The sequence below is a fragment of the Macadamia integrifolia genome, chromosome 4, assembly GCF_013358625.1.
Source record: "Macadamia integrifolia cultivar HAES 741 chromosome 4, SCU_Mint_v3, whole genome shotgun sequence".
Taxonomy (NCBI): Eukaryota; Viridiplantae; Streptophyta; class Magnoliopsida; order Proteales; family Proteaceae; genus Macadamia; species Macadamia integrifolia.
The window spans coordinates 23,064,980-23,091,319 of NC_056560.1; the positions used below are offsets into that span (position 1 = coordinate 23,064,980).

Below are 26,340 nucleotides of genomic sequence, written 5' to 3' on the forward strand. Positions count from 1 at the left end.
GAGGAGGTTGTGGAACTACGGAAAAGGTATAAAATAGAAAATGTTGGGTTTTCAGTCTTAGTCAAACAAGGAAATAAAAGTAGTTTATTTTGGAGTAGTTTTAGGGTGAAAACAAGCGTTATTGATTGTGAGAACAAAGTATACAGGTTTATATGGAGTAAGATTTTTGAAATGGATGTAAACATGCAACTCAATGAAAGATATAACAGAATTGATTCAAGGGATAAGATCAGAGGCATTCACCTGTGGTCTTGGTCATGTTTGTAGACCACAACTAAATCCCCGGTTGACATATCTTTAACATGTTAACTTACTGAGTTTAAAGGCTGAGGCTGACATTAACTAATCATAACATAGTTAAATAAAGGTTACCTACCTGCTTATCTATGGCAAAACTCTTCAGTACTAATTAAATGACTTTTAATTGTAAATATGGAAAGTGCGTCCTAAATTTAAGGAAAAAAAACCTTCCACAATGTCAGTCTGGGGATTCCTTCCCAAAATCCATGGCCTCTCCCTTTCTGATCAGTGGACCCACATTGACATTCGCCATCTTCCCACACCAAATAGGCCCCCTGTATACTAAGCCGTATCCCACGCCTATTGGTGTGATGTCCCACACTGGGGTCAAATGAAACATCTGCCCCCAAATCTAAGGAAAATAATCCTCTGTTTTTCTCATCCCTGTTTTTCCTTGTTTTGCTACCTGCAGAACACGACACGTGGACAACTTTAAGACCAACGCACCGGATGTAATAATCATCACCCAACCTTGATCGTTGGATCCTCTATTGTCCACGTGTCGTGTTCTACAGGTAGCAAAACAAGGAAAAACAGGGATGAGAAAAACAGAGGATTTTGATCCCAAATCTAACAAGAATTTGATATAAAAGTGCAAACACCCTAATAGAAATCTCCCCTATAGACCTAAACATGTACTTAAATTGCCTACAACTTTATCAATCATGTCCACACTCCACTGTCTCAAATTTTTTGTACATATAACAAACTAAACCTTTTATAATCAAGGAAAATGTCATTTACCCTAAATAGAAGGAAAATTCTCTTAACGGTCCTAACTCCTAACCATCATATATCTTTTTTGGGTTATCTATTAATTTCCAGCCCAACCTGAAGGTGATGATATGGATAATGGTGATCGTGAGGCTTTGGATCGAGGACCCCCTCCTCAGGGGCCGGAGGTGAATGCACCTACTCGTTCTTATGCAAGGGCGGTAGGTCTCGCCTCATGGCTTGCAATTGATTCGCTCCCAGAGCCGATTCAAGCAGGGAATATTACAAGGATCGTCATACCACAGAATGATTATGAAGCAAAGAGACAGAATTTCAGGTTTGCTCTAATAGGCCGTGTAAATTTTCGTCTTCTATCTTTGGATGATTTACGTCAAGAGGCAAGAGATAACTGGAAATTGAGTCAAGGGGTTGTGATGCACCCTCTGGGAAAAGGCTACGTCATTTTTCAATTTCGATGTGAGGGCGATAAGGCGGCTATTTGGAGAAGAACCCCTTTGCGTGTGCGTGGACAGTTAATTCGGCTTCAACACTGGAGACTAGATTTTAACATCCATGAGAAAAATTCCTTCACGAAACTCATGTGGGTTCGTTTCCCAGACCTTCCCTTGGAATATTGGCATGATAATGTCCTTCTCTCCATTGCGAAGGGGGTGGGACGTCCAGTTACCCTGGATAATCATACTAGGCAAGGAATTTTGGGATATTTTGCCCGAGTGCTGGTTGAAGTTGATAGCTCGGAAGCTGCTACTCGAGTTGAGGAGGTTCAGGTAGAGAGATTCGAACCAGGTACTACTAAGATTTTTGGCTTTCGTCAGCGAGTAATATATGAAGATAATTGTGCAAAGTGTGGTTTCTGTAAGCGGATGGGTCATCAAGTAAATAATTGTCGACTCAAAAAGATGGAGGATGAGAAGCAGAGTGCTCGTGACAATGTAAAGGTACCAGGTGCGGTATACGAGGAAGACGGAGTTGACTCGGACAGGGGTGACTCGTTGGGTATCTCTGGATCTTCTTTGGAAAGAAAATTTTCAAATCTACCTCTCCAAAATCAGATTTTGAACAATAAAGGCAAATTACCTATTGAAGAGGGAAACGGATCTGCTGGACAATCACAAAATAATATCTCTTCTCAACTTCCAAATTTAGAAGAAGGTGAGATTCAAATTAATTTGAATTTGGCTAATACAAATCTCCCTATTTTGGAAAATGTGAGATTAGCGCAGGAGAGAGTTGAATCAGAGAAGGAATCTAGTGATGACATGGAGGGGTCTAATTCTGGTTCTGAATCAGAATTAGAATTTGATTCAGACCAGGATTCTGGTTCAAAAGAGAGTGGACCATATCAGGTCCGATCTTCCCCAGTCTATGATACAGTGGATACTTCTCAACAGGAAGTCTCTTTGGCGAGGGTGTCGCAGGGTCCTGTGAGAATGTCATCGCGCACAAAGAGAACGGGACTGATTCAGGGATCCAGTCGAGGCGGCCTGACGAGCAGGGGCGGTCGGATTTCTTCCTCTGGGCATGGTCCGGCCCCTACCTCTACAATTAGTAGAAGGGAGATTGCTGTGATGGGAGCTCAGGCAGTGGATAGAGCTGTTTTGATGGGTGAGCAGGGTAAAACAGTGGGAGAAAAAAAGGGGAAGAAGAAAAAAGGAGGAGGTCAGACATCTATATCTGACAAGATCGCGGATTCAACTGTTTAATCATGCGTGTTCTTTTCTGGAATATTCGTGGTGTGAAGAAGGAGGCTGGTAAGAGATTTTTACAATCTCTTATTTCAGAGTATTCTCCAGATTTTCTGTGTTTGGCTGAACCAATGGTTCAGGTGAGTAAATTCCCTGTTTTATTTTTTAATAAATTGGGATATTCGGCAGAGTTTATCCATAATATCCGCCATGAAAGGTTGTCTAACCTGTGGATAATTTGGAAACGTGGTCTGAGGCACCCTTCCATTGTCTCAATGTCGGAACAACAGCTCTCTATTGAGGTCGACTGGCAAGGGGAAAAACTGCTTTTGTCCTTTATTCATGCTAGTTGCTTTAAAATTGAGCGTAGAGATTTGTGGTCGGAATTGGCGGCTATTTCAGCAGCTTCTCTCCCTCTGCTTGTTGTTGGTGATTTTAATGCGACGCTGTTATCTAATGAGAAAAAAGGTCCAGGGAAATTTAATGTTGGATCGGCAGCAGAGTTCCAAGCAATGGTGGATTCTTGTATGCTCATTTCTACCCCTTCACAGGGTAAAAAGTATACTTGGTCAAATAATCGTGGAAGGGGTAATGTCATGGCTGTTCTGGATAGAAGCTTTCATAATGAGTTATGGATTGATGAATTCAAAAATATTTCTCAGCGAGTTATAAGCTGCACTGCATCTGATCACACTCCCATCTTGATCCATTCAAACGTGATCCAAAAGCCTAGCAACATTCCATTTCGATTTCATAATTTTTGGATGGAAGATGATAGTTTTCAGTAGGTGGTGAAGCAAGCCTGGTCCCACCAGGTAGGTGGCTGCCCCATTTATATCTTGGCGCAAAAATTGAAGGTGGTGAAAGGGGTGCTAAAAGCTTGGGCAAAAGAAAGATTTCCTAATTTAAATGAGGAAGTGAAAAAAGCTACTTCCGAGCTAAAAAGAGTGCAGGATATTATTGAGGTTTCAAGAATGTCGGATGCCCTCTTTAATGAAGAAGCTGATGCAAAGACAGCCCTTTTAATTGCTAGTAAGATGCAAGAAAAACTATGGTATGAGAAGGCTAAATTACGATGGTTGAAAGAAGGCGATCGGAACACAAAATTTTTCCATCTTTCAGTCAAGATTAGAAGATCAAGAAATCAGATTAGTATGTTACGTCGTGAAGATGGTTCTTGGATTTCTGATCAATTAGATTTGGCCAACTATATTGTGGATTTTTACAAGAATTTTCACTCTGAAAATCCTGTAGAACCACACTATGAGTTACTAGACCAAATTCCAACAATCATTTCTAATGAAGACAATGCTTTCTTGGATGCTGTTCCCTCAAGGGAAGAAATAAATATGGCGATATGGGATCTGGATGCGGACAGTTCTCCGGGTCCTGACGGCTTTCCAGGTCAGTTTTTCAGAAGTTGTTGGGATATTGTGGAAAATGATTTCTGTAGGGCTGTTTTCTCTTTCTTTTTAGTAGGGAAAAAATTCCTAAGGGGGTAAATAATTGTTTCCTAACCCTTATCCCTAAAGCTGATGGTGCTTCTTCTTTGGATAAGTTTCGTCCCATATGTATGGGAAACTTTTTCTACAAAGTTTTGTCCAAAATTGCTGCTTCCAGGTTATCTATTTTTCTCCCAAGATTAATCTCAGAAGAACAAGGTGCATTCCAGAGGGGTAAAATTATTTCAGAAAATATAAGCCTTGCTTCAGAGTTAGCAAATCTGATGCACTCATCCATTCGAGGTGGAGGTATGGGTCTAAAGCTAGATGTGCAGAAAGCCTATGATTCTCTGTCTTGGGAATTCCTCTTTGCAACCTTGAAGAAATTTGGTTTCTCTCCAAATTGGATCAACAAAATCCACCAGATGCTGCTCTCAACAAGGATTTCAATTTTGCTAAATGGAGGTCCAGTGGGTTTCTTTGGTGTGGAGCGTGGTCTCAGGCAAGGAGACCCTATTTCCCCAATCCTTTTTATTCTGGCAGAGGAAGTTCTTTGTAGGGGGCTGAAGAACTTGATACTGGAAAGGAAGATGAAAGCTCTCCCAGGCCCTAGAGGAGCAATTACTCCTTCCCATTTACTTTTCGCAGATGATATTTTTATCTTTATGAATGGGTCAGCTAGGTACATGAAGCATCTTCATGAGTTTTTATTCAAGTATCAGTCTTTTTCAGGGCAGAAAATAAACTTGGAAAAAAGTAAAATATTTTTTGGGAAGATTGCCCCTCATAGAAGTCGTTTTATTAGTGATTTTCTGGGCATTGCTGCGACTGATCTCCCTACAAAATATTTGGGGGTGGAGATTTTTAAAGGCAGAGTGAAGAATAGTCATTTGCTTCCTCTTCTGGATAAGATAAAGGGTCGGTTGGCAGGGTGGAAGGGCAAAATTCTTTCTATGGCTAGGAGAATTGAATTGGTTAAGTCAGTTATTTCTGGTATTCCCATACACAATTTCTCTGTGTACTGGTGGCCGGATGAAACTATTAAGGCGGTGGAACGGTGGATGAGGAATTTTATTTGGTCAGGTGATATGGAAGTGGCAAAGAAGATTGTTATGAAACGGGAAGGGGTGTGCAAGCCTAAAAAGGAAGGGGGTCTGGGAATTAGAAGGATGAGAGAAGTGAATTTTGCTTGTTTATGTAAACTGGCTTGGCAAATCAAACATGAGGATTCTCTTCTGAGTAGATTCTTCAGGGAACGTTTTATCAAGGAAGATGGGTCGCTGCGAAGGGGATATAAGTCTTCATCTATATGGCCGGGCTTGAAAAGAGTTTGGAGTTTCGTTGCAAAGAACGAGCAATGGATTCTGGGAAATGGGAAAAAAATTGATTTTTGGTTAGATAGATGGATTGACAATCAATCTATCGCTGAGAAGACAAACTTGGACCCGGTTTTTTTCTCAGATATAAAAGAAAAAGTTTTTGATTTCATATGCCAAGCCGCCTAGGACCTCCCTCATGTGGAGTCGGTTTTACTTGCTGAAATTTGGGAGAAAGCTAAACGTATTCACATCCAAGGTGTGAACGACAAATGTTTTTGGCGATTGACCTCTTCAGGTATCTTCTCTATTAAATCTGCCTGGGAAGAAAATAGAGAAAAATATCAGAAAGTGAGTTGGTTTTCTCTTATATGGAACTCATCTAACCAACCAAGACAAGCTGTTTTTGCTTGGCGGTTAGTTCAAAATAGATTACCAACAGATGAAAATGTTTCTCGTCGTGGAGTACAAATGGCTTCTCGGTGCAGTTTGTGTGGTAAAGATGAAGAATCAATGTCTCACTTATTTTATAACTGTGAATTTGCTTGTAGTTTGTGGAGAGCTTTTTGTGAAGGCTTCGATGTGCAATGGAAACCTTATATGGACATGCCTTCTTTTATTGCATGGTGGAAACAAACAACAAAGAATCTCCATTTTAAAAAGGTGTGGATTACTGGCTTTTCCCTGGTTCCTAGTATCATATGGCAGGAAAGGAATGCAAGAATTTTTGAGGGGGTCTCCAAATCATCTAGACACTGTTTTGCCATGATTAAAAGTGAAATCAGCCTCCAGATGACTGCTGCTACAGGGTCTCCTCTCATTTAGTTCCTTAATGTGTGCCAAACGATTGGGGATCTCTAGGGTGTGATACAAACCAAGAGAGTTAATGGAAATTTTTTGGTGTCCTCCCCAAAGGGGATGGGTGAAGCTAAACTCAGATGGATGCTCTTTGGGAAATCCAGGAAAAGCAGGTGCGGGTGGAGTATTTCGGAATGAAAATTCAGAAATATTACAGTCTTTCAGAACTTTTCTTGGTGTCCACACAAAGTTTGAAGCCGAGATGATAGCTGTTATTACTGGACTGGAATTTGCAAGAGATATGGGTATTACTCATTTGTGGATTGAGTGTGACTCAGTTGCTGTAGTTTTACTTATATCTAAGGGAAGAATCCCTTGGGTTTGTCTTCAGAGGTGGATGAGTTTAACCTCCTATTTGAACTCTCTTACCTGGAAAATCACTCACTGTATGCGGGAAGCAAATCCTGTGGCTGATTTCTTGGCAAAAACAGCAGCAAAATTCGAAGTTTCTTCTCCTATCCAATCCTGGCCTGCGCTGATTGCTATAGAGTTGGAAGTGGATGGTCAATCTCGGCCTAGATACCGCTTCTTTTAATGTATTCTGTTTTTTATTTCCAATTTTTGTGATTTGGTTTCTGGTGTGAGTTCTTTCTCTGCTGATGGCACTGCCGAAGGTGGAGTAGAATTTTCCAGATTCCAAATATGTTATTGTCTTCGTATATTCTTTTTCCCCTTCTTTTAATACAATGAAATTTTAGCGAAAAAATTCAAGAATGCATGTGAAATGGTATGATTTTATCTATTTGGGTCTTTTTAATAGTCACTATGCCTAGTGATATATAACATTTCACTATTTGCCACTTGACAATACATGAGTCGATCCATGTGATGGAGAATCACGCATATATCTTGGCCAAATTTTAATCCAAAGTAAGCAAGGAAAATTGCTCAAACTCTGATCCAAAGTGTTAATAAATTATAAAAATGTCATCAAATGAAGATGAATATAAAATATAATTATTAAAATGCCATCATCAATTGAAGAATTCCCCACTGCCTTAGCATAAGAATGCTTGGGAACTATAGTCTCCTGTGAGTTCTTCGGGATGATCTCTTTTAAAGCCCCCAGACCTTGATCCAAAGTTTCCCTATCGCCACCATCATCATTATTCTCCTCGCTAGAAACCCTCCCATCAAATCGCTAGATACTCTCTGTCCTCCACTCATAATTTGTATATATTGATCCCAACCGATCTAAAATATCCTTCACTATTCCCTGGCACCCATCAAGGGAATAATTGCCTTCAATAAAGGAATTTTTCTTTCACCATAACTTGAGGAAAACTCGATTCAAATTATAGAATAAACCCTCCTTTTCAAGTCACCAGCCCTATTTGTTTCTTGCTTTGAGTAATATATGAAATCCGTTCACTTTCTTCCATGATAATCCATTCAAGGCTTAACCAAATGGTGTACATGTTGGATTTCCCCCATAACAAAGAATCCATAAGAAAGGTGATCGATGTGATGTCACCACCTTTCTACCCAAAAAATAAAATTGTCACCCACGTTGGAATTTATGTCCCTTGTTCTAATCTCTTCTATAGAAGGGAAGAGGGGACCGTGGGTTTGGATCTTCTCCAACGATTTTTTCCCCCAACTTCTTATAGGCATGTAGTTCAACACTTGGGGTACGCAACTCTATGTGGTCGACACGTCGTCTCATGCGTGTATGTGAAAGATTAAAAAGTCATTGGATAGGATCCCAATCCATACACAATATCCTTTCCCCTTTAAAGGAGGGATTTTCTCTCGTCTTGGTGAGAGGGTATAGAGAACCATGACAAAAAGAACTTTACGAGATAAAAACCACAATGGCCTTTATGAAGAGTGAATTTTTCACGAACACTAGGATAGCCTAGTGGTGGTAGCTTCGGCTTGTGGAGCCTCCACCCAAGGGAGGAGATTCGTGGAATCGAACCCTGTTGTTCGCATTATGTGAGTGTGTGTGTTTTTTATTTATTCTGTACTCACCCGTAGATTGCACATATGCACAGAGAGGGTGTGGTGCACACTAAATTATATGTACATCCAGAGAGGTGCTCCTTGTATGTAGATAATGGAATGATGGTATTCTCTCTGTTAAAAAAAAAAAAAAAATGGTGTTACAATTCTTCATGTGCTTTGTTGCGTTAGCATTGAAGAAGTGAGATCAAAATAATTTTTTGAATTCATTCGAGAACGGTTTTTTCTTGACATTTTGTGAGCCTCTAGCATTGACTAAGGAAGACCTATTTGTAATCCTCTTGCATGGTCAAAGGGAAAACGTGTAATGTCATTATCAGTTATAATGGAAGGTTTTACTAGACTAGGTCTCATGGTTTTTTTGATCAATCTTAGAAGGGTTTTCTATGTTAAAAAAATGAATAATCTCATTGGGATGCTCAAGACCATCCGAGATACAGATTCAACTGATTTTATAACCATTTTTTTAATTTGTTAGTTTGATTTGGGTTGTAAATTTGCTAATGACTATGCCGAAGGTGGACTACAACCTCGAATTTCTTTTCTTCTTTGGATTCAATTTGTATTGAATTGATTCTTTCTTAATAATATTCTTTGCTGATCTTTAGCAAAAAAAAATTATTTGTGCTATTAACTTTGTGCATACCTATTGATCTGCATTATCTCTAAATTTTAACACAAGTGGAAAATGGTTTTCTTTTCCCCATAATAATGCAAACCCAGTATCACTTGATGACTAACATACACTTATTCTACATTACCCTTGATCCAGTCACACTACCGAGGCTGTAACTCAGTGATTGACACTTCATTGACAGATATTGGTATTGATCTGCTTTTAGATTGACTTGACTCGGCACCCAGCATATTTCTCCCTTCTATAAGCATGCCTGATTCCATCCTGCTTCGCACAAAAAATGCTGGCTGTGAGGGTGATGGAAGAGTAATTGAGTAGCTGCTTAACATAAGGACTACGTTTGTCATAGTGGGTCTGTGAGCTACATCTTCCTGAACACACAATAACCCAATATGAATGCATCTCATCACTTCACTTCTTGAACAAGTCTCTCTCAGGATTGGATCAATCAACTCGAAGGTTGTTTCTGCATTCCAATGTCTCCATGCCTACAATTAAAACATATAAGTCATTAGGTTCCTCAGTTTTCAAGATATTCTAGTGGATATATAGTAGCAAAATACAGTAAGGAAGGAAAAACAGAAGTGCAAACATCCATGCTTACATAGCTTATAAGGTCCTCAGCATAATCTGTTTGAAAGAAACTACTGTTCTTCTTTCCAGTTACAATCTCCAAAACTGATACACCAAAGCTAAATACATCTGATTTCACTGAGAACTGCCCATGCATTGCATATTCCGGAGACATGTAACCACTACAAGAAATTATTATAAGATGATTAAAACAACAAATTGTAACAATAGAGATTCTACTAAATCACATTTTTATCCTTAATTAGTTATGGTTGAATGGAGATTTTTCCATCATCAAAGAGAATATCCATAACTTGGGAGAGAAATAATAGAAAGTTGCCGCCTAGATTAGGGTCTAAGACTCACATAAAAGTATATGACACCACTCCAATCAATCTGACTTTGAAACCAGGTTTGAGTCAGGGTCTGGATTAGGAAGGTGTTAAGTACCTCGATCGACCTAGTTGAATCGATATTCCTATTTATTTGTTTTTTCAATGATAAATATTAAAAAAACTAGCATGTATCATATCATAATCATGCGTGTGTGTGTGTGTGTGTGTGTGTGTGTTTGTGTGGGTGTGTGCTTGTGTGTGTGTGTGTGTTTTTGTTAGAGATCTAGTTTGAATCCAGCTGCTCAACATGACAAGAATTAGCATACACAACCAAAGTGATAAAAAGCAAAAGGCTATCCTAATTTACTATTGGGAAAAAATTTTGTCACTCCTGACAATGACTATTATGCCCCTCTTAGTAGGGTGTGTGCCTCTATGTCTGACGCATGGGCCAATCTCATATAGAAAACTTGCTCTATGCTATTTATACTATTTATCAATAAAACTGTAAAATTTAGCCCTCCCCACCACCCCCCTCCTTACAAAAAAAAAAAGTAAAAACAGTACATGAAATTTATATTGTAAGATATCATATTTACTGAAATGCCACAATAATGAGAAAGCCGATTGACAACAAAGAAGAAAAATAAATAAATAAACTGACATAATACATACTGAAATCCGAAGCCGATTAGAGGATGATATACATATCATTATATCATTATATAAAATACAATGAAATTCCGAGTTTACAGAAAATATTCAAATGACCTAAACACCCAGTTATGCAATATCTAGCCTAATATTCAAAGTAAAATTATAAAATGATTGAATAACTGACATGGTTAACCTAAGAAAAAAATATAAATAAAAATAAATATTTAGAAACTTTTATGCAATATACTCTAAATTCGTAGAATGCAAATATTAAGGAAACAAAGCAAATAAATGGGAAATAATATGTAAAAAATATCTAAACACATGGAACATGATAATTATGCTAGAAATGCAATGAAATAGCTATACTACCAATTTAAGATAAAAAAATATATATTTAAAAAAACACACAAAATAATATGTGCAATGTAAAGAATAGAAATTCCGAAAATCTGATAAACTATGAGAAGAAAAAAACAAAATTAATTAATTATGAACTTGGCAATGCAAATGCATTAAAACGTTTTCTCTGATCATAACTAGGAGAAGGAATGAGGCTTTAAAACTTACTAAGTCCCAACTATTCTGTTTGTATTTGCTTGAGTTTGATCCACACCAAAAATTCTTGCCATCCCAAAGTCTGAGATCTTGGGATTCATTTCCCCGTCCAATAAAATATTGCTGGCTTTAAGATCCCTATGAATAATACGAAGGCGGGAATCTTCATGAAGATAAAGAAGTCCTCGAGCAATCCCTTCTATGATCTTGTAATGTCTCTGCTAGTCTAACTGCTTGCATTTCTCAGGATCTGTATTCATCCAATTAAATAAAACATAGAATCATAATTTAAGACTTGATCAAGTTGACAAACAGCTCATCTTGAAATGTTGGTGCTGGACAAAAGATGATGAACTAACATAAGTTTCAATTGTAATTCTACATTGGTATAATTCATGGAAATCCCTGTAAAATGAGAGAAAACTACTCCAAGAAAAAATTAGAGAGGGAGATAAGTGTGTATGGAGCAAACCAAATAGGAAGGAATCAAGACTTTTGTTGGGAACAAACTCATAGATAAGTATCTTTTCCTCTCCCTCCAAGCAAAATCCTAATAGTCTAACCAGATTGCGGTGTTGAAGTTTTGCCACTAACACAACCTCATTCTTGAATTCTTCTACACCTTGCCCTGAGTATTTTGAGAGCCTCTTGACAGCAATTGCTTGCCCATTAGGAAGTTTACCCTGATGACATAATACAACTAATTAATAGAATTATATAGCTTCATGATCAAATGAAAGTGTTTTTCATTATTCCAAATTCATGCCTAATTAAAATTTCTAGGGGCAATTACCATCACTTCCCTGCCACACTTGGCCTATATTTATTAAAACTCCCCTACCTTGAACTTTTTTCCTTTTTGATATTCTCCTACACTTAAACTTTTACATTCAAGAATTATAGTTTGTTTACTATATGTTGTAACTTCTTTCTTACCTCGTAAACGGCACCAAATCCTCCTTCACCAATCTTATTGTCGCCTGCAAAGTTGTTTGTGGCTGCAAGGATCGTACTAAGATCAAATTGCAATGACTCTGCACTTTTAATTGTACTCTCACCTATTCCAATGCCATAAAGGGAGATAAGTTAAAAGTTTGACATTGGAAAACAGACAAGAATGAATAAAAATAGGGTAGTGTCTGAATGTCACCTATTGCTATATTGAGTACATGTATATTTTTACAAAAAAAAAAAAAAAAAAAAGAGTACATGCAAATTTATTTTGATTGTCTTTTTTCTTATTTTCGAAAGCTCTTGAAATATTCTACCAAAAAAAAATCTCTTTAAGTAAAAGACAAATTTGTCCGATATGACCCGATCAGACACCTTGCACTAAATTCATGCAAGACATTTAACTTTGGACAATCAAGTTGAGCGTTTTAGAATGGATAAAAAGTCAAAGATTGTACCATCTTCCTTTGGCGGGTCCTCCTTTTTCTTCCAGTTTGGCAGACAATACAAGAGGATAGAGAAAATAATCACTCCAGAAGCCACAATTGGCACAGCTATTTCAACAATTTTTTTAGACGATCTTCCTTGTTTTTCTGCATAGAAAGTTGAAAACATTAGAGATGATTTACAAATGTGCCGCCCAGAGTTAATTACAGATTTCAAATTCATATCTAATTAATACTAGGTAAAGGTGTCAATCGGTTCGATTTTGATTATTTAATTTGATTCAAGATATAAGATGTAAAAATCAAAATCGAATTAAATCGAGAATAAAACACATTTTAGAAATCAAAACTAAATCGATTCGGTTCAGTTTTGGTTTTTGTTCAATTTCATATTGGATTTATTATTTGGTTTTAATTTGGTTTCATATTAAGTTTAGGTCCATTGAAGGTGTCTTGGACAATTTTTTACTTCTTTCCCAAAAAAAAAAACCCTTATTTGTTACTTCACCAAACTTTTATCAAACATTAAAAAGGAATAAAATTTATCAACCACATCGATTGATATGATAAAAAAATATAATTTTACTTTTTTTTTTTTGAAAATAGATAACTCAGTTTAGTTTAACGGTTTCGAAACCAAATCAAACTTAGAAAAGATTCCATCTTTTGAAACCAAAACCAAACAAATTTACTTCAATTCTATTTGATTCGGTTTTAAATGGCCAATTTCGATTTTAAAGTGACACCCTTAAAACTAGGCAATGTTGTGAATAGACGACCATGTGGGAATGAATCTGCTTACCAAGATCCATAAATGGTGGGCCTCATGTTTTCTTTTTCCTTAAAACCATCTATTTATGGATTTGTCATCCACCCATGGTTCGTAATCTCATATCAGGATTGGTGGATTCTCTTGGATCGATATTAGTCGAGATTGATCATGAATCTTGAACGATCAAATATCAATCCATTGGTATAACCTAAGCATAAAAATATAATAATTTATTTATTTATTTATTTTTAAAAGGATAAATCCATCAAATCCGGTTGATCTAGATCGATATCAGCCGAAACCAATTCCAATCTTAGAACCGAGATTATGAACCTTAACACCCCCTCCCATTGCTTGCAAGCTGCAATCTACATCATAGCTAACCCTCACCTTATTATAATCAATTCCTATCTCGAGCTCCAAAAATGGATTAGTTACTAGTACTATCACTTGATCGTATGAGTCAACATCTAACATCTATCTTTTTTTTTTTTCTTTTTTTTAAATAAATATATCTCATTTTATCCTTGTAATGAGAAAAAAATAAAGACATATGTTGGATACTTGTACAATCAGGTGATCGTACGAACAGTGGATCCTATCTCAGCTGCTCTCCTATGTCTGTCTCTCTTCTTCCGGAAAGAGAGAGAGAGAGATTCAAAATTTAAAACTCCAAGTAGCTTACCGGGAATGGTAGTTCTGTTACTCGGTGAAGGCAGAAAAAAAATAGAAGGCGAAGGAGCAGGTGCTGAAGCTGCAAGTCGATAGAAAGCGTATATCTCAAATCTGATGATACAGCTAGGATTGAAAACCCTTCCTCCTTGGCTGACGCTACAGCAACCGGGGAGATAAGAAATGGCACTCCCAAGGCAACTGTTACAGTCCCTCCCTGATAAATCAGGGCTACACTGTGCCAGAGAATACAGGGTTTGAAATTTCGTAAAATTAGCTTCTCGAGTGGCGTATCTATAAGAATTGGAGGCAGCTTCAGTTGCGGTCACGTTCGTTATATTACCCCATAGCTGACTAAACCGAGTTGGGTCCGAGATGTTGTGTGTATTCCACATGGCGTAGGGAGGGTCCTCGGAGACAATGGAGAAGAAGGACTTGTTGGAGTACCGCAATGTACACTCATCGTACCAAATAATTGCGACTTTCCTGTTGGGACAGTAATTGAGGATCTCACGGACAGCGGTGCTGACACAATCACGGCAGTTATCAAGGGTTACGTCGCCTCTACAGTAGTAGTGGCCGTAGACGGCATTAGGTTTCTGGCCGACAGTGGTGTTGCGATAAGTGGTGCTAAAGTTGGATGAAAGAGAAGAGAGGAGGATGTTGAGGTTGGATTGGTAGGTGCCGTTGGATGCGTATAAAGTTGTGTTGGGACAATATTCGTTGAGGTAATTAGGGTCGGCGCAGCTGCTGAAGCTGACCAGGAAAGAGAGGACAACGAAGAAGAAGAAGAGGAACACAACTGTGGCTCTTGGAGTAGTGTTGATAGATGGTTCCATCGTTTCTCCAATTCTCCAGCTCCTCCACCATGCAGTCTCTCAATCTCAAGGCTCAAGAAGAAGAAGAAGAAGGAGAAGAAGACTTGGACTTCATCACTTTTGCTTCCGGGCAACTGCAGCCTGATCGAAAGCAATTATTATTTAAAGGGAAAGGTAGGACAGGTGGAATCCACTCAACAATTAACTGTGTGTGGTAGATTCAGACTCATCCCATTCATTTTGTGTTCTCACCTCCCACTGGGATAGTAGATCAGGTCCTCATCATTATCGTATAATATTTGATCGACTCTATTAAAAATAAAAATCAATTTAAAGAAGGGAGAAATCAATTTAAAGAAGAGAGAGACTGAGTGAAGTCTAAGTGTGGATCAAACACAAGAATAGAATGATTTTCGTATGAGTACTTGATCCGATTCTCCCACCAGTGCCACCAACTAGTCTCTAACTTTTATCAAGACCGTAAAGTGTGATTCTTACTCACAACCCAAATGATTCTGAATAAATTGACTGGATAATATCTTCAGTAATCTTGACAAACTGTTTACAATAGACTGAAAGGAAAGAATTGGACGACAAACTCATACAATAAACTGAAAGTAATGAACGGGAGGAATTTATTAACACTACTAATCCCGACCTTAGAATACAAAGGTAAACTACTCTACTTGGAAACAAGGATTTAGGGGTCGATATTGGTATCGAGTCGATGCCACCGATATTGGTTTAGTGGGCATCAATCTGTTTTGTCTCTGTTTTCTTTAAAAAATATTAATTTTTCATTATTTTACCCTTGAAACAATGTGGATAATTGATCAATCAAAGATTGAGGATTGATCTCAGTCGATATCAATCTGATAAGACCAATACTTGAAATCATGCTTGTAAAGGAAAACTAAGTTAATTGCAAACTCATACTTTTTCTTTTTATTAATCAAAGTGTCCAGCCAACTTACGCGTAACTTGACTAATCCTCGAGGAGACTATCTTGTCTTGAAAACACAAAGAAATGAAAGATGATTGAAATGGTGCATTGATCTGATTGTTGTTGTGTTGTTGTTGTTTGCCCCTGTAGTCGTCCCAAAAGTCCCTTTATGCTTCCAAGGCAAGCTGTCGGCAATTTCATCTGGTTGTAGGCCACGTGTCAATTCCCCTAATTAGTTTCTTTCTCCATAAAATTTATAAACATGTCAGAGAATATGGAAAAATTCCCAAAATCCATAAATAAAAAAAATCTCTAAACCCTTTGAGAGATACAGTCATGGTTAGAGCATCTTCTGAGGTGACAAAAATGAAGTGTCTACACCTTGTACTTTTGCGACCACATTGTTTACCACGTGGAAAATATTAAGTAGGAAGTATTGTTAAGCTTGGTAACAGGTCCATGTTGCCACCACCTATACTCTTTTTTATTCATATGAAAAATTATCATTCACATTCAAGTTAGTTGTATACATAACTATTTGGTTGTACATAAAATCAACCTTGATTAATTACTAGGAGTATAAAGACGGAAAAAAAAAAAAAAGCTTGACTAATGGTCCAAATTTTGTACCTATAATAATGTCAAACATATGTTATATTGGACGAGAGAATACTCTCCGATAGCCACATGCACATTAGTTGTACCCATGGTCAATGGAAGAGCACATGCGAGCATCTTTATCGTGAGGCAACATTATTTTTTGGCACATATTATGTCTTGGCCCAGGAACACACTATTGGGTAGTATTTATTCTTTCTATTATATTTTATCAAGAATGTTAATACATGGGTATGTTGTGTTCTCATGCAATTTTCAGACTTCAAAAAATTTAAAAACCAATTATGTTATTCTTTCTAAGAGTAAAAATATATTTATTTCTAAATCAAACAAATATATAATTATGGTGCCTCTCACACCAAGGCTAATCCATTACTGACAATGACAAGAGCGATAGACAACGGCGATGTGGTGTAGGTTCAGTAAGACCATATGTAGCAAAAATGGGAACGACCTAAAAAATGGAACCAAACAATATGGTTTTTAAATGGTGAAAAACTCTAAATGATTAAAAAAAAAAAAAAAAGAGCAATTTACTCATATAAATTGTGGACTTATTATATGAATACTTCTTAATCTATTGGACAGAACAACTATAACATCTAACATTAATCCATATATATTCCACAATTCATTATAAGTTCCAAGATATATTATCCAATATCAATTTTAAATTCATAAAAAAAAAATAACTATGATCCTACTTGTGGATATGCACCCATGTGTTTTGGCCCAAGGACTCTCGGAGACAGTAGACACTTGACCAACTATTTTAAACGCATTTATGCTAGCTATTGTTTGAACGTATTAATCGGTGAAATCGTTAGTGTCAAGAGTCAAGACACGTGAGTTTCGTTAAGGAAAAAAAAAAAAAAATCAAAACGCGTGATTGACTAATTTTGGAAATTGGGTTACCTATTGGGGTTAGTAACTTGGTTCCTCATCACCTAATACGTCAGCTTATCCCTTCTGGTTACTATAGATTCAGATTCAACGAAACAAGGAAATTTTTCTAACAAAAAAAACAAAAAAAAAGAAACAAGTAAACCACAAAAGTTGGGCCAAGTCATAGTCAATCGTAGGAAGATTTTTCATGCAGATTTGAAAAGCTTTGGTGGACAATGAGCCGATAAGGCAATAAGTGTCCACATTGGTTTTCCTGTTTCTCTGAAAAAAAAAAAAAAAAATCAGATATTAATAGCATAGTCCGAGAATTTAAATTGGATTTCAATTGGTGATTCAAGGATTGTCCAGGATTCTGAACAATTGCATTACAATTACACTATTGTAATGCAAGATAATCGTCAAGTCAAGGGAATTGGAATTTAGGATGGCCTCATGGGTCAGTTGGAGAAAATAATAATATGTTAATATTAAATATTAAAAAATAAAAATAAGTTTTCACATCATCATCATCAGTCTGCATCAACCAATAAAATGTTTGGGTTTGCCGTGATGGTCAGGGTAAAATTATCAAATTGGAGAGCGATTGGTTGACTAATTGATTTATGGATTTGCTTCTTAGCCAAACTATCAATGCAGATTCCACCCTTCAAAATATCCAATTTGTGAATTGTGGAATTCACTCCCATAGTAGTGGCACTTTGAGGCAGATCCTCTTCTGTCGATGGTTGGGAGCTTCAAACCCATATTATCTTCAAATTTGCGAATCCCTTGCGGTGTATTTAGGTGTTGGGATGCATGTCTAGGATGTTCCTAATCCTCGGATCTGACTAGGCACAACAAGGCTAGGAGGGTTAGAGTTTTGTGACACTCACGGCTCTTTAAGAAAATAGAATTATTAATGTTTGTGGATGATAGCACAAAAAAATTGTTCATGAATGAGATTAGGGGATCCGGTTCCTCTCTAATGCATTGGTTGTTGGACAACCAATGCGACATCCAACAGCTGAAAAGACCTACGCATGCATTCCAATAACTCGACAAGAGCGCCCAGGTTTTCATAGTTGTTGGATGCAGCGCTGAGTGTCCAACACGTTAAGAGGGGATATTTTTCCAAGGATGGCCAAATGGTGTCACTTGTAGACTGAATTGCATTGCATCATGTTTATGGATTGAACAAGATTCAATCTGAGAAATGATTGAATTAATTTTCCAGTGGTGTGATGGAACAACTTTGAATCTTGAGAATGTAATGGAGATATTGTTGTCTTTGGAAGCGATACTAAAAATGCCAGCCCCCTCAGTCACTTTCTCAAGATTACAGGACTGACAAACCAATGATATGCAATGTTCTTCTGGATGGAGATACGTTGGAGTACTATTCTAAGGTAGATAAGATAAAACATCAATGGTTTGTACTCATGTAACTGTGGACATGGCCACCACTAGGTGGGGCCATAGTTAGCAAATTCGGATTCGGGAATTATTCGGACGGAGAATTATTCGGAATAATTCGGACGATTAATTTAAGGATTCGGTCAAAAAAGCGGTCAAAAAATCTTATTGGGGTTTTTTTTTTTAAATAATGTTTAAATGGACCGAATAATTCGGTTTAATTCGGATTCGGTCCGAATTATTCGCGATTTATATTCATTTTTGAAAAAGTCGCGAATTTTAAAGAATTTTATTTTTAATTCGGATTCGATCCGAATTTTTGATAAAATTCTTTAAAATTCGGTTCGGCCGAATAATTCGCGAATTATTCGGCCGAATTGCTAACTATGGGTGGGGCATCCATGTCGGTGATTACAAGATTAATTCTAAGGCTGTAATATGGACGGGTTGTACCGGGCTTTGAAAAACTTAGCCCAATTTTGAGTTCCTTTAGATAGGCCTAGGTCTGGTTCGGACCAGGTTGATCCTCATTGGTTCTGACTTCAATGTAGAACAAAGTGAGATTCAAATAGAAAAATTTATAATTCTTGGAGAAGCAACAAAGAGGAACCATGTGCACAATGTGTTTGGCGATGTTCTTCCTAGCGTAAATTAATGAATACCACACAGTACCAATGATTATGAATGCTCAAAATGAGAGAGAGAGAGAGAGAGAGAGAGAGAGAGAGAGAGAGAGAGAGAGAGATTGTAAGAAGGGTACTCAATAATCAACATATGAAGTGAGGTATATTGGTCATTATATAAAATTAGGGTTGGGCCGGGCTTAGCCCAATGCCTCAACCCTGGCCTAGCCAGACCCTAACTCATGGCCAAATATTCCAACCTTGACCCACCTTATCCCAAGGCCCGTTTGGGCTCAAGGCAGGCCGAAGTAGGTTCGGGCTGACAGAACCAAACTTACACTGTTATAATTAATTCCATTCACCAACTAGCAAGAAAGGGACTAAAATAGCTACCCATGTATTGCAACTCATTTGAAGTTGGTTGATCATGTGCAGTGGAGTCTTTTGAATGCTCTAGAACAAAAAAAGTGATTTATTGCAAATTATTGGAGAAAAAAGAGTTATAACCATCCTAAAATAATTATAGAAGAAGTGATGAGGAAGGCATGTATAGCATAGGATTGGAATCTTGTATGACTTTGAATATAAATGATTAGAGAAATAGGATCCAAGTAGCCAACCCCATTTAAATGAGATAAGGTTGAGTTGAGTTGAGTTGAATCAGGAATATTAGTGGATGAGATTGGACAAGTGATGTTGGTTGGAGATGGCATTGCATGTGTTTATAGATTGAACAAGATTCAAGCTGAAGAAATGATTGAATTAATTTAATAGCATGTGAAGGAATAATAGCTTTGAATCTTGAGGATGAGAATTGAGGTATTATTGTCTTTCGAAGCCATACTTATAATGTAAAATTTCAATCTTTTCCTTGTATTTATCATATATTTACTCAAATTCTTCTACCCAGTTTTTTTTTTTATTCCCTTATAAAGAAATTTTTTACATATATTTCTCCTCTAGTAATTCTAAAATTTAACTTACACCATTCCCCTCCCCTCCGCCAAGCCACTACCTCTCACCCCACAAACCCCTCTACCATGAGCCGAATTTGAATTCCATCTTCAGGTGGGGACAAATCTCACACCCTCATGGGTGTTGGACCCACCTTCGTTGCACGGGACCTACACCCCATGGAGGGTGGAGATCTATTCCCACCTGTTCCCACGTGGGGAGCTGATCTGGACCCCATGAGCCACTCCTGCAACTCCTTCCCAACCCCATCTTTGCAAGTCCTGGGTTTCAAAAATCGTAGAATTGCATCGTTAATCGGTTGATTCACCTTCGAATTGGCACTGACCGATCCTACCGATTCAAGATTGATTCACTTCGATTACGATCGGTGTTGACCGACTTTTATCGAATCAAATCAGGAATCGACACTATCCTATTTCGGATGCCGATGCCGATGCCGATTCCGATTCCGATTCCGTGCTCTTGAGTTCTGAGTCCCGAGTCGTGAGCCACGCAACCCCCCCAACCCCACGCCCTCTTGCAAACCCCCACCCCAAATCCTTTCTGCAACTCCGCACACACCCACTCTGCGCAACTCCCGCCCTACCCATTGAAAACGATAAAATGGCTCTGCCTCTTCGTTTCGGATACACAATACAGCACAGGCGACTAGTTTTTTGGCAAGTTCCTTTCTTTGTCCTGCTACTAATGCTTCTGCTCTCAATCCTACAGCGAGAGTGAAAAGTGGAGCAACGGAAGAGAAGCACCTCGTTGCATGGTATCGGGGTTTGATGCCTCATTTTTGGGTCTAGTTTATGAGCATGGCCAGTAGAGGTGGACAATCTTTCTTGGCTTCTGCAAGAGAATAAGGTGCCTCTTCAGTCGAACAGGTGAACTTTCGTCCAAATTTCTTTACTTTCTTTTTATTGATTTTTGCGTCTAGGTTTTTCTTAGATTTTAAGGCATATTTCTTACAAAATCAGTAGACACGAGAGGTGAAAGTTTGTTTTTTAGGGATTTAGAATTAGCAATGGAGAAAGAGATGTGAAAGTTTGCTTTTGGGAGGAGAAATCAGATAAGAAGGTTTGAGTAATATAAGGCTAGAATAGGGGAGTGTGAGAAATTTTCTCTACTTATAATGCCTAGCTGCTAACTGTCATTCAATGTCTACACTATGGGACTGACAAACCAATGATATGCAATGTTCGTTTGGATGGAGATAAGTTGGAGCTCTATTCTAAGGTACCTGAGAAGAAAAGGTCATCAATGGTTTGTACCTGTGGACATGGTCACCACTAGGTGGGCATCCATTTGGTTGTTTATAAGATTAATTCCATTCACCAGCTAGCAAAAAAAGGACTGTGAATTTACTTTGGTGATAATGTAGTATTACATCTACTATACTGTTCAAACTTTACATCTTCTCTATTCACAGTTGGACTGGATCATCTGATCTGAATCCAAATCCAACACAGAAGATTCAGATACAATGTAGTCAGGGAAAACACTACATTTCTAAACCTTTTTTATGTATCATATCACTTTTAAATGCCTTTTGGAACCAGTTCAAGTAAGAATTCATAATATGTATTGACCTTTTTTTGCTGGTATGCATTGTCAAATTTATTCAGAAGAAAGAAGAAGGAAGAAGGAAGAAGAATACACAGGCCCCTAGGGGCCAAGATATAGACAAACTCATATCATGCTCTACCAGAAGAGCAATCTCCAAGACCAAACAACATAGAAAAAACAAATGGCGATTCGTTTGGATTCCAAACTACATTCTGATTCTCACCTAGGTGTGACATGAGAAATAGCAACTGAATTTACAGAAGAACTGACAGAGTAAGGTTGATTCGTTTGGATTACAACGCTTCCTGAAGCAAATGCAGGTTTTGTAGGTTGAGGAAGATCTCTAGAATAATCACTTTCTAACATAACGATGACATCTGACATTGTTGGTCTATCAGCTGCATCTTGTTGAACACACAAGAGCCCAGTGTGGATACATCTCAATACTTCTCTTCTTGAGCATGAACTGATCAATGACAGGTCTACAAAATCCAAGACTTTGCTGTCATCCCATAGTTTCCAAACCTGTAATTATCATTTTAAAACTTATAAATTTGCACTTGCAAGATTTCCATATCGAAAATAAAATTCTAATTGAATTATCTAAAAGACTTACATATGCCAAGAGGGTATGACCATGCTCATTAAGGTAGTGGCTGTTGTTTCTCTTTCCACTTATGATCTCAAGCAAGATAACACCAAAGCTGAAAACATCAGACTTCACTGAAAATATCCCCTCCATTGCATATTCTGGAGACATGTATCCACTGTTTGAGATAGAAAAATTATTGAAGGAAGAGTTATTATTTGGGTAATGAACATACTAGAACTAATAGGGAATAAATTAACAATTAATCTTTTAGGTAAATGGTTAAGAGGAGGACAATGCTTACAAGGTCCCCACAACTCGTTTAGTGTCAGCTGTGTTTTGATCTTCACAAAATATCCTTGCCATGCCAAAGTCTGAAATTTTTGCAGTCATCTCTTTGTCCAACAAAACATTGCTAGGCTTCAGATCCCTATGAATGATCTTGAGTCGGGAGTCCTCATGTAGATAAAGAAGTCCACAGGCAATACAAATGATGATGTTATACTGTGTTCTCCAATTGAGTTGGGATCGCTTTATGGGATCTATGTAAGAAATTTTGAGGAAAGAAAAGGGCATCATAAGATAATATTTAGAACTTAAATTAGGTCTCTAGCCATAACTCAGATTAGGGATGAGTTCATTTCATGGAAATTCTTTGTACTCACAGTATAAATAAATTAATATAGATAAAAGATGAAGGGAAAGAAGGTCCACACCAAAGATGAAAACATCAAGGCTAAAGTTAGGCATGTATTCATAGATGAGAAGCTTTTCCTCTCCTTCCATGCCACAACCTAAGAGCCTTACAAGGTTCCGGTGTTGAAGTTTTGCAATTAGTTTAACTTCATTCTTGAACTCATCTAAACCTTGCCATGACCTCCTTGAAAGTCTTTTAACTGCTATTTCCTTTCCATCTGGTAATGTGCCCTGTGAATTTCTTCAATCACTTTAGAATAAATATGAAAGGCCACAACATCCAATCTCTAATTAATTGAAGAAACTCTTGTTACCTTGTAAACGGTTCCAAACCCACCTTGCCCAATCTTATTTGTATCTGAGAAGTTGCCTGTAGCAACTCTTATCGCATCATGATCGATCGAGGGCAATTCTGATGAGGAGTCATCAATTTGATAACCTTGCAGGATATTACTGTTCAAGACTAATGTGCTTGTCTGAGCTTCCACATCAATTCTTAGTGGATGTTGGCTTATTTCCTCATCTGAAGGAAAAAAAATTTTGAGTTTTAACTGGAGATGGTTACAAGTACACTCTGCAATGGTGTCAACTAAGATGTATTTACCTTCTTGGTTTCCCTTTCTTCTCCTCCACAGGAGGTAGGCACAGAAGCCACTGGCAAGAAAAACTGATACGGATATTGCTACACTAGCTTCAAATGAAACCAGCCTTGCACCCCCTCCTTTTAAATGCAGGAAAAACAGACTAGTAGAAGTCATTCACTTGCTCGTTCTTAGTTGGAAAGTGTTAGAAATCAATCAAACCAAAAAGGAAAGTGTTGCAAGAACTTATGTTGATTAATTTGCACCAATCTCCTCAGATTCAGATCTTATCAGTTCTAGAAGATTGGGTTTTAATGGTTCGGGCTTTCTCTCTTCATCAGATTTCGGAAATTTTCTATTGTAAACCAGAATTGGATTGGATTATGTTGGAACATTACACCAAAAAATATGAAGAAAACAAACATAGATTCACGCAAGACACAGAGATTTAACGAGGTTCATACACCGATGTAGTGTGCTACGCCCTCAGGCGAAGAAGATTATGATTGACTATGTTGGAAGAAAAGTTACAGTGGAGATCTCTCTCAAGAACATCCAAATCGCGGCAAGAAAACTCACCTCAAAACCTTCACACGAAAAACACCCAAATCTTACAATGCTTGCTCAACTAGATGATAGTACATATTTATACTCCTCTGCTACCATCACAGATATCAGGAAAAAAAATTTCCCATATGGATTGCCATCAAAATATGTTGGAGCAGGTGAATTTTTGAAATGCGTTAAGAAAAGAATTCGAGGCAAACATAGCAGATTAAATTAAATATTGATGGGTGTTCCCTTGGGAACCCAAGTAGAGCAGGAGCAGTTGGAATTTTTGGGGATCATAAAGGATCCGTTATCTATGTTTTCAGTGAAAATCTTGGTTGTAACGCTAACTTTCAGTCAGAGTTTGTGGGGCTATTCGTCGGCCTTATAAAGCCATCGAATAGGGTGTTCAAAAACTCTGGATTGAATGTGATTTTGTGGCTGTGGTTATTGTGATTCAATCCAAAAAGATTCCATTGCTTGCATTACAGGATTGGCTTTTTCTGTAATCCTTTCTATCATCGATGGTTTGGAAGATTACTCATGGAGAGTCAAATCCAATATCAGACTTCTTGGCTGAGGCGGCAAAACATGGATCTCATCATCAGTTGTTTTTCCATCTTTTATCAATGATGAATTCCTGGGAGATGTCTTGGGTAGTCCTAAATATAGCTTTTTTATGTAAGTTTTGGAAGAGGTTGGTCTCTCATGCTGTTGGCAATGCTGAAGGTGGGGATTTCCTTCCTCTCTCTGTGTATGTATTCGTTTGGGTATGCCCAGACATCATCTTGTTGCTCCTTTTTTTTTTTCTCTTTTTAATATGATGTTTTTGATCTTTAGACAAAAAAAATTTTAAAAAATATTACTCTAAAACAATCAAAACTGTTGCTTTGATTCGGACAAGACAATTATGGGATATTAAAGATGTCATAAGTACTGACCCTTTTCAGGTGAAACTTGAAATTTCAGATTGCAGCTCCTACCAAGAACCATTCCTCCTTGACGTGAAGAGCAACATCCTTTGAGGTCTGCCATGGACTGCCAAAGGCAAGTTTCACAGTCATCGTTAGATATATCTGGACTACACTGCACCAGACCAAGTACCTTGCCAGTTCCTGAGATTGTAACCTCTCTAGTGGCAAACCTACGGTCAGAAGAATTTGAGGTAACCTGGCTGATAAGTTCATTTAGAAAATCATTCTGAATCTGGAGGAACTGATTTGGGTTCAACACAATTGGCTGAAGATCATTCCATTGAGGTAACTTTCCAGCATATACCATCCTAGAGAAGATCATCTGGAAGGAATGGCGGACTTGGCAATCCTCATACCAGATTATCGCTTCTTCCTTCTTAGAACACAAAGTGAGGATCTCCCGAGTTGCAGCCTCAACACAACTCAAACAAACCTTGCTGGTCACATCGCCTCTACAGAGAGCAAGTCCATAGACTTGGTCCTTGTCACTGCCCACTGAATAGTCGTAAAAATAACTGTTTGAGAGAGGAGTTTTAGAGGAAAGAGAAGAGAGAAGGAGCTTAAGGTTAGTCCCGAATGTGCTGTTGGGCGCATAATCTCGTGTTGAATCCGGGCAATCAGTATGAAGAAGATCCTCTGCAGCAGTACAGGGGCTGTTATGGGCTACAATGATTAGTAGACATGAAAGCAATAATAGCAGAATAGATGATACATCTTTGTCCATCCTTCAGCTACAGACAGACATAATTAATTGAGTTCTAAGAGAGTAATAAGGTTGCAACTTGAAGGAGAGTTGAAAACAAACTAAGAAGCAGAGCATCCTCTGCAGCAATACTTTTCTTATGCTCTGCTTGTTCTTGATTACTCTGCCTTTGCATTGTTTCAAGAAACTTCAAGACAAAGGACGGGGAGATTCACGTTGAGGTTTGTCCTTTGTGGAAAGGGGAGATTAAGACAGAAGAAGCAACAAAGGATACAAAGGTAGAAATTGTTAAAAATTGGCCACTCCCTTAGACTGCCCATGGGAGTTTGTGGAAAACTTTCTATGTTAGAATATTCTTGAGGGGGACCAGAGGTGGAGCAATTTCGTGAGAATGTTCTTGCGGGAGGCATCAAAGGTGGAGCTTTAAGTGTTTAGTCACGGACATAATTGTTGATGTATATATTGACTCTGCCCTTCCCTAACAATTCGAGATCAGAGGTGGAGCTTTTAAGTGTTAAGT

The 26,340-nt window shown here is 37.9% G+C and overlaps 3 protein-coding genes across 3 annotated transcripts; 2 read left to right on the top strand and 1 right to left on the bottom strand.

Moving 5' to 3' along the window:
- The first annotated feature begins 1,145 nt into the window (after positions 1 to 1,145).
- Positions 1,146 to 2,738, top strand: LOC122076338. Its single transcript, XM_042641649.1, has 2 exons — positions 1,146 to 2,031; positions 2,122 to 2,738. The coding sequence occupies exons 1-2, from the start codon at positions 1,146 to 1,148 to the stop codon at positions 2,736 to 2,738; spliced, it is 1,503 nt and encodes a 500-aa protein (XP_042497583.1).
- A 2-nt stretch (positions 2,739 to 2,740) lies between these two features.
- LOC122076339 lies at positions 2,741 to 6,871 on the top strand. The gene is made up of 4 exons (XM_042641650.1): positions 2,741 to 3,436; positions 3,578 to 4,218; positions 4,341 to 5,245; positions 6,441 to 6,871. Exons 1-4 carry the CDS (start codon positions 2,741 to 2,743, stop codon positions 6,869 to 6,871), a joined length of 2,673 nt encoding a protein of 890 aa, XP_042497584.1.
- A 2,100-nt stretch (positions 6,872 to 8,971) lies between these two features.
- LOC122076340 lies at positions 8,972 to 26,040 on the bottom strand. The gene is given in 14 exon segments (XM_042641651.1): positions 8,972 to 9,426; positions 9,543 to 9,693; positions 11,074 to 11,311; positions 11,534 to 11,744; positions 11,998 to 12,119; positions 12,471 to 12,605; positions 13,916 to 14,763; positions 21,952 to 22,253; positions 22,345 to 22,495; positions 22,622 to 22,859; positions 23,034 to 23,244; positions 23,328 to 23,536; positions 23,618 to 23,734; positions 25,085 to 26,040. Coding segments are annotated over 14 exon segments (4,038 nt in total). The 5' UTR covers positions 25,842 to 26,040; the 3' UTR covers positions 8,972 to 9,078.
- Between the last annotated feature and the right edge of the window lie 300 nt (positions 26,041 to 26,340).

Excerpts from the sequence above, each read along its gene's own strand:
- LOC122076338 (XM_042641649.1), top strand. The coding sequence starts at position 1,146 with ATGGATAATGGTGATCGTGAGGCTTTGGATCGAGGACCCCCTCCTCAG. Across the intron at positions 2,032-2,121 it reads GGACAGGGGTGACTCGTTGG|AGGGAAACGGATCTGCTGGA; the intron begins GTATCTCTGGAT and ends TACCTATTGAAG.
- LOC122076339 (XM_042641650.1), top strand. The coding sequence starts at position 2,741 with ATGCGTGTTCTTTTCTGGAATATTCGTGGTGTGAAGAAGGAGGCTGGT. Across the intron at positions 3,437-3,577 it reads CCATCTTGATCCATTCAAAC|GTGGTGAAAGGGGTGCTAAA; the intron begins GTGATCCAAAAG and ends CAAAAATTGAAG. Across the intron at positions 4,219-4,340 it reads GGGAAAAAATTCCTAAGGGG|GTTATCTATTTTTCTCCCAA; the intron begins GTAAATAATTGT and ends TGCTGCTTCCAG.